Source organism: Prunus avium, chromosome 5, assembly GCF_965620075.1.
Source record: "Prunus avium chromosome 5, drPruAviu1.hap1.1, whole genome shotgun sequence".
Classification (NCBI taxonomy): Eukaryota; Viridiplantae; Streptophyta; class Magnoliopsida; order Rosales; family Rosaceae; genus Prunus; species Prunus avium.
In genome coordinates this window covers 22,693,991-22,701,175 of record NC_142288.1, presented here as the reverse complement: position 1 = coordinate 22,701,175, position 7,185 = coordinate 22,693,991, and the positions used below count along the sequence as shown (strand labels likewise).

General features: G+C 37.6%; 1 protein-coding gene across 1 annotated transcript; it reads left to right on the top strand.

Annotated features, from left to right (window-relative positions):
• Nucleotides 1-1,210: 1,210 nt before the first annotated feature.
• On the top strand, nt 1,211-6,924 carry LOC110762227 (ABC transporter C family member 10-like). The gene is made up of 11 exons (XM_021964836.2): nt 1,211-3,261; nt 3,353-3,673; nt 3,753-3,839; nt 3,943-4,530; nt 4,627-4,791; nt 4,892-5,186; nt 5,281-5,495; nt 5,581-5,886; nt 6,076-6,139; nt 6,209-6,448; nt 6,548-6,924. Exons 1-11 carry the CDS (start codon nt 1,372-1,374, stop codon nt 6,667-6,669), a joined length of 4,293 nt encoding a protein of 1,430 aa, XP_021820528.2. The 5' UTR covers nt 1,211-1,371; the 3' UTR covers nt 6,670-6,924.
• Nucleotides 6,925-7,185: the final 261 nt, after the last annotated feature.

Below are 7,185 nucleotides of genomic sequence, written 5' to 3'. Positions count from 1 at the left end.
ATAGTCCTGTAGTCTCTTCTGTCAAAATTTTCGTTAAATTTAGGGGTAAATGACCTATTGGGCTGGTCTGCAACTACTTGGCGAGGGAAATAAAACCAACATAAAAAGGCGCATTTACCCCTAAATGTTTATTCAATAAGGGTAAAGACCTCTTTACATATTCTATATATTATTCAATAGGTTATACTTAATAATGTCGGATTTAGGGTTTAGGTTATACTTTTTTCAATAGATTATCCAAACACCCTTCTATATGTTACATCTTCTATGCTTTATAATATACATGAGGTAAATTTAGTCCACTCGATTTTGTAATAATTACATGACAGAAAAAAAAGAACACAGACACCTCACATGAATTCACCAGCCATAGTACAAAAATCATTCTTTTGGAAACTATGAAAACGAAAACCCAAAGAACGTTGTACTTTAACTTCACCATGTGCTGCTGAGAAGTCAAAAAGGTCAAACTTGCACTGAGGTAGGACATCGTACACAAAAGTGAGTAATGAGTTTGGCGTGCCCTTGGCTAACTTTTTTTTTTTTTTCTTTTCGACATTGCCTTTGACATATCACCCCCTTCTTTGATAGTATTTTAAAGACAGGTTTTATGCATGACAAGCTACAGCGGGGGACTTCAAGAGCAAGTTAGAACAGGAGGCTGATTTGTTAGTGAGCTTATCCACTGTAAGATTTTTTGTTTTTGTTTTTAATGCATGTTTCTTGAATGATATGGGACACTGCAATCTTATTTTACTAAATGTTGTGATTCTGTAGCTTGACACAGATGTTTGGTTTTTGAATGGTGTTCTTTTCACTTGATGGTATATAATATAGCTTCATTTGCACCCAATTTTCGGAAAAAAATTCTTATGGGAAGGCTCTAATGTTTGTCTTCTATATGTCACTACTCTTGTTACATAATTACGTTTTGATTATATATGCCAGTTCATATTTGTACCCTGTGTAAGAAACGTACGTTCACGTAAAGCATGATACAGAGTGACCTTTAACTACATTGATAGTATGATCTCAGTTGTTCAACCACGAAATGAAATGCAATAGTTTCTTGTTTTTCAGATCTATCTCATGCACTTTAATCTCAGTGTCTGTAGACTACTCTAGCATAGATCTGCTTAGAACCTTGAATTTAAGAAACCGATCCATTTTTCCTTTCCAATATTTTTCCTTTGTAATTGTGCAGATTTTCCACCTCGCCGAGAAACAACATGTGGGGGTCTCTGGAGCTTATTGCTCTGCAATAATTCTGAGTGTTCAACTGGCTTTTTAGCCCTTACCAATCCAGATTCATGTATCAACAATACTTTGGTCATTGCAGCTGATATCTTGCTTCTATTCATCTTGTTTTGTATGCTCATTTATAAAACATTTTCAAAGAAGATTATAGCTCCACCACACTCAACCTTCTCTCCAGTGTCAATAATCTCAGCTACTTTTAATGCTGCTTTGGCTTTGGCATACTTCAGTTTTGGGGTATGGACAATCAACAAGAAAGTAAATACAGATCAGTCGATTATACCTCTCCATGGATGGCTAGTATTTTTATGTCAAGGGTTCACATGGCTGCTTCTGGCTTTTACCATAAGCCTAAAGAAGCCAAACCCTTCACATATTTCGACAACGAAAGTTTGTTCAATTCTCGCTTTCTTGATTGCGGTTTTTCTTTGTAGTTCGGCTATTTGGCAAGCTTTTGTAAATGAGGCAATATCGGTGAAGATTGTTTTAAACATTTGTTATTTCCCAGGATCAATCCTTTTGCTCTTTAGTGCATTTCAGGATACAAAAGGTGATCCACAAACCCATGATGATGCTTTCTACACACCTTTGCAAGGCGCAGAATCAGATGTCAAAGATGATATCAGTTCAAATGGCAATGTAACTCCTTTTGAAAAAGCAGGGTTATTTAGCACAATGACATTTTGGTGGCTGAATCCCTTAATGAAGAAAGGTAAGCAAAAGATTCTTGAGGATGAAGATATTCCACTATTGCGACAGGCTGATCAAGCTCGAACATGGTACTTAAAATTTATGGAGCAATTGAACAAAAGGAAGGAAGGAGGTTCATCTGATACCCCTTCTATTTTGTCCATAATCTTTTATTGCCAGAGGAGAGAATTTTTTATTTCTGGGCTATACGCACTGATCAAGATTCTCACAACCACAAGCAGTCCGCTGTTTCTCATGGCCTTCATTAAGATTGTTGAAGGCAATGCAGCTTTTAAATATGAGGGTTATGCACTGACTCTTGCTCTCTTCATTGTGAAAATCTTGGAATCACTGTCGGAGAGGCAGTGGTACTTTAAAACTAGACTGATCGGGCTCCAAGTGAGATCATTGGTGTCAGCTGCAATATATCAGAAGCAACTGCGACTCTCGAATTCTGCGAAGATGGCTCATTCGCCTGGTGAGATGGTGAATTATGTCACAGTGGATGCTTACAGAATTGGTGAATTTCCATACTGGTTTCATCAGATGTGGACCACAAGCCTTCAACTATGCCTTTCATTACTTATTGTTTACTTCTCAGTGGGGTTGGCAATTGTTTCAGCTCTAATTGTACTCATATTGAGTGTGCTGGCAAGCTCTCCATTGGCCAAGTTGCAGCATGAGTATCAAACGAAGTTCATGGTGGCACAAAATAGGAGGCTGAAGGCCATTTCAGAAGCACTTTCAAATATGAAGATCTTGAAGCTGTATTCCTGGGAAAAAAAATTTAAGAATGTCATAGAAGGGTTAAGAGCGGATGAACTAAAGTTGATATCTCAAGTATTGTCACAAAAGGGATATCATTTGGCAGTATTTTGGTCAAGTCCTATTTTAGTATCAGCTGTAACCTTTTGGACATGCTATTTCCTCGGATTTGAACTATCTGCTAGTAATGTTTTCACATTTCTAGCAACTTTGCGTAATGTTCAGGAGCCAATTAGGCTGATTTCAGATGTTTTTGGAGCATTTATTGAAGCAAAGGTTTCATTATCTCGGATTGTGAACTTCCTTGATGCACCAGAGCTGGAGCACAGACAAACAAGGAAAGAGAGCATTGGCGTAGAATTTGAGCATTCAATTCTTATTAGATCTTCTGAAATTTCATGGGACACTAGTGCTAAAAAGGCCACATTAAGGAACATTAATTTGGTGGTTAAACCAGGAGAAAAAGTAGCAATTTGTGGAGAGGTTGGCTCAGGTAAATCAACCCTTTTAGCTGCAATTCTTGGAGAAGTTCCACGCATCAATGGCATTGTAAGTAATCATTTCACTTCTAAACAATTTATTAAACTACTTTAGATGGGAAAGTCTTACTAGTAAAGTTTCTGTCTGCCATACTTTACAGGTTCAAGTATATGGGAAGATAGCGTATGTTGCCCAGTCTGCATGGATCCAAACAGGAACTATACAAGAAAATATTCTGTTTGGGTCTGTCATGGATCATGTTAGATACCAAGAAACACTTGAGAAGTGCTCTCTATTGAAGGACCTTGAGATGCTTCCATTCCATGATCTCACTCAGATAGGAGAAAGAGGTGTGAATCTAAGTGGTGGGCAGAAGCAGCGCATTCAACTTGCCCGCGCACTCTATCAAAACGCTGATGTCTACCTCTTGGATGACCCATTCAGTGCAGTTGATGCCCATACTGCAACCAGCTTATTTAATGTAATTCATAATTTGCATCTCAAACTTGTAATGGTTTTGTCTCTTTTCTCTAGTGAAAGCTAATATGAAAGTTTTTCAGGAATATATCATAGGAGCTCTGTCGGAGAAGACAGTTTTGCTTGTGACACACCAAGTAGACTTCCTTCCATCATTTAATTCCATTTTGGTAGGTTATAAACATGCTAACATTTTTTATATGATTTTGATCTGCCAGCTGAATCTCATATTTCAGTAGAACTAGTTCAGGTAATACATTTTTTTCTTCACAGTTGATGTCTGCAGGGAAAATTTTAAAAGCAGCTCCTTATAAAGAGTTGCTGACTTCTTGTCAAGAGTTCCAAGACCTGGTCAATGCACACAATGACACTGCTGGGTGTGAGAGGCAAGTTGAATATGCTTCTAAAAGAAAACATAACTCCTCTATTGAAGAGATTGAGAAAGTTCAAACTAGGGTACCGCAAAAAGAATCTTCTGGGGATCAATTGATTAAGAAAGAAGAAAAAGAAACAGGAGACACTGGTTTCAGGCCATATATTCAGTATTTGAAGCAGAGCAAGGGATTTTTGCACTTCTTCTCGTCAATTTTTGTCCATGTGATATTCATACTTGGGCAATTAATTCAATCGTATTGGTTGGCTGCCAAGCTTCAGGATTATAGCGTATCGAGAGTCAAACTATTTGCTTTTTATTCTCTGATCATGTGTATCATGTCATTCGCTTTGTTTCTTCGATTCTTCTTTCTAGTTAACTTAGGATGCGGTGCATCCAAGTCCATTTTTGATACACTACTGAACTCTCTTTTCCGAGCACCAATGCTGTTTTATGACTCAACACCCATAGGAAGGGTACTTAGTCGGGTAAGACTTAAGAATTTCCACACACAAAAAAGGCTTTGAATGTTCTACTGTGAAGTACCCTAATGGAACTTACATTTGCATGGCTATTTTGTGTAGGTATCTACTGATATGAATATCATCGACCTTGAAGTAGCTTTCAAGTTAGGAATTTCTGTTGGGGCAACTTTGATGACATACAGCATATTTTTAGTATTGGTTTCTATCACTTGGCCAATCGTGTTTCTGATTATTCCAATAATTTATGTTACTGTACTACTTCAGGTAATACATTTAAACCAACCATCTTGTTTCGTTCTTTGACAGATGTACTTTGCCTTTCCTAAACAACAAATCTTCTATTTGATTTTCTTTTCTACAATAGAATTACTACTTTGCTTCTGCAAAAGAGTTAATGCGAATGAATGGCACGACAAAGTCTGCACTTGCAAGCCACCTTGCCGAATCCATTGCTGGAGCCTTGACAATCAGAGCTTTTGGCGAGGAGGACCAGTTCTTCTCTAAAAACTTGGATTTAATTGATGCAAATGCTAGTGCTGACTTCAGCAGATTTTCAGCGAATGAGTGGCTGATCGAACGTCTTGAATTTCTATGTGCTATCGTTCTCTCAGCCTCAGCCCTTGCCATTTCTTTGATTCATTTTGACGCCTCTTCCTCTGGTTGCTTCCACCATCAATTTCTTGTGCCTGAAATTGATTTCATGTAACCATCTATATTATCTATTGTCTAACATTTTCCTTAAACTTTTTACAGGTTTTATTGGGATGGCACTGTCATATGGTCTCTCATTAAATGTATTCCTAGCAATTTCTGTCCAATACCAATGCATGCTAGAAAATTCAATGATTTCTGTAGAAAGGATAGAACAATACATGCATATTCCTAGTGAGGCTCCAGAAGTAATAGATGAAAACAGACCTGCCGACAATTGGCCTACTGCGGGTAAAGTGGAAATACGTGATTTAAAGGTTAGTATGAGAAAGATATACTAAAGAGTGTAACTCTCTGAACAATGGTGCTTGTGTATGATATTGAATGAAACTATGCATGCAGGTAAGATATAGGCCAAATGCTCCACTAGTTCTTCGTGGGATAAATTGCATAATTGAAGGAGGGTACAAAATGGGGATTGTTGGCCGGACTGGAAGTGGAAAGACAACTCTTATCAGCGTTTTGTTTCGTCTGGTAGAGCCTACAGACGGAAGGGTCATTGTGGATGATTATGACATTTGTAAGATTGGACTTCATGATTTAAGATCGCGTTTCGGGATCATCCCGCAAGATCCAACACTATTCAATGGGTCTGTGAGATTCAATCTAGACCCCTTATCAGAGCATACTGATTATGAAATATGGGAGGTAAAGTTTTTGCTTGTCTATGCTGATTGTTAATAACTTAAGTTTTGGATATTAGGATGTACACTTGTAAGATAATAGAGCTCTCTGAATCTTAATTGAAGGTTTAACAACATTAATCAGTTACTAACATACTAATAATCTGACTTCCTTTTACTGACTTAAACTTATCATCCAATCTATGTCTAAAAGGTTCTTGAGAAATGTCAGTTACGAGACGCCATTCGAGTAAAAGAAGAGGGCCTAGATTCTTTAGGTAAGAAACTGTGTATCTAGGAGTGTTTTTCATTGTCTGTAAAACAACAACTAAAAACCTGGATTGCAGTTGTACAAGATGGAACAAACTGGAGCATGGGACAGCGGCAACTATTTTGTTTGGGACGTGCTTTATTGAAGAGAAGCCGAATATTAGTACTCGATGAAGCCACTGCATCAATGGACAATGCAACAGACTATATTCTCCAGAAAACTATAACAACAGAATTTGCAGACTGCACTGTGATAACAGTGGCTCATAGGATACCGACTGTGATGGACTGCACTAAGGTGCTTGCTATTGGTGATGGTAAGCAAGCATTGGATCATAACCCAAGCTCTTGCACCAAGAATTTTGTTGTTTCATTTATGTAGTTTGGTTGCTAATTTTACAAATATACATGGACAGGGAAATTGGTAGAGTATGATGAGCCAATGAAGCTGATGAATAATGAGGGCTCACTATTTGGGCAGCTTGTTAAGGAATATTGGTCTCGATCTGCCAATGCTAGCGTCTCGTCAGACGATTGATATATAGGGAAAGGTATTCTATATATTTGTAATAATTTCTGAGGACAATTTAGCAGGCAAGGTAAATTGGGTGTTGTTGAATATGTAGTATGGTCTGCCTGGTTGGAACCTAAATTATAAATGAAAAAAAGAAAGAAAAAGAAACGCCTAGGCCTAGGCCCCGATTACTCCTCTACACCTACTGCCTAGCGATTTTTCAAACATGGCTGTATTCTTAACTATCTTTTGATAGTTTTCTATGTATTCATGGTGATTTGGTATTATCTTGTTCATGAAATCTAAATGCATCCAGTCAGTGGCGGATTCAGGAATTTTCATTCCGGGGGCCAATCTTTTCCTAGTCCTCGAGCAAACAAAAAACTAAAACAAGACTCAAAACAATTTTTCCGAACATTTTCCACATTCAAAAAGAGAGGAAACAAGGGACTACATTAACTTTTAAAAAAAAAAAAAAACATCATGGCTCGCTTCTTGATTCCACAATAGGAGCCTTAATATGTAATAAATTGCTTTGAT

Bases quoted from the DNA above. Each gene is read 5' to 3' on its own strand.
- LOC110762227 (XM_021964836.2), top strand. From the start codon at position 1,372: ATGCTCATTTATAAAACATTTTCAAAGAAGATTATAGCTCCACCACAC. The intron at 5,496-5,580 runs GTTAGTATGAGA...CTATGCATGCAG, and splicing joins TGGAAATACGTGATTTAAAG to GTAAGATATAGGCCAAATGC. The intron at 6,449-6,547 runs GTAAGCAAGCAT...ATACATGGACAG, and splicing joins GGTGCTTGCTATTGGTGATG to GGAAATTGGTAGAGTATGAT.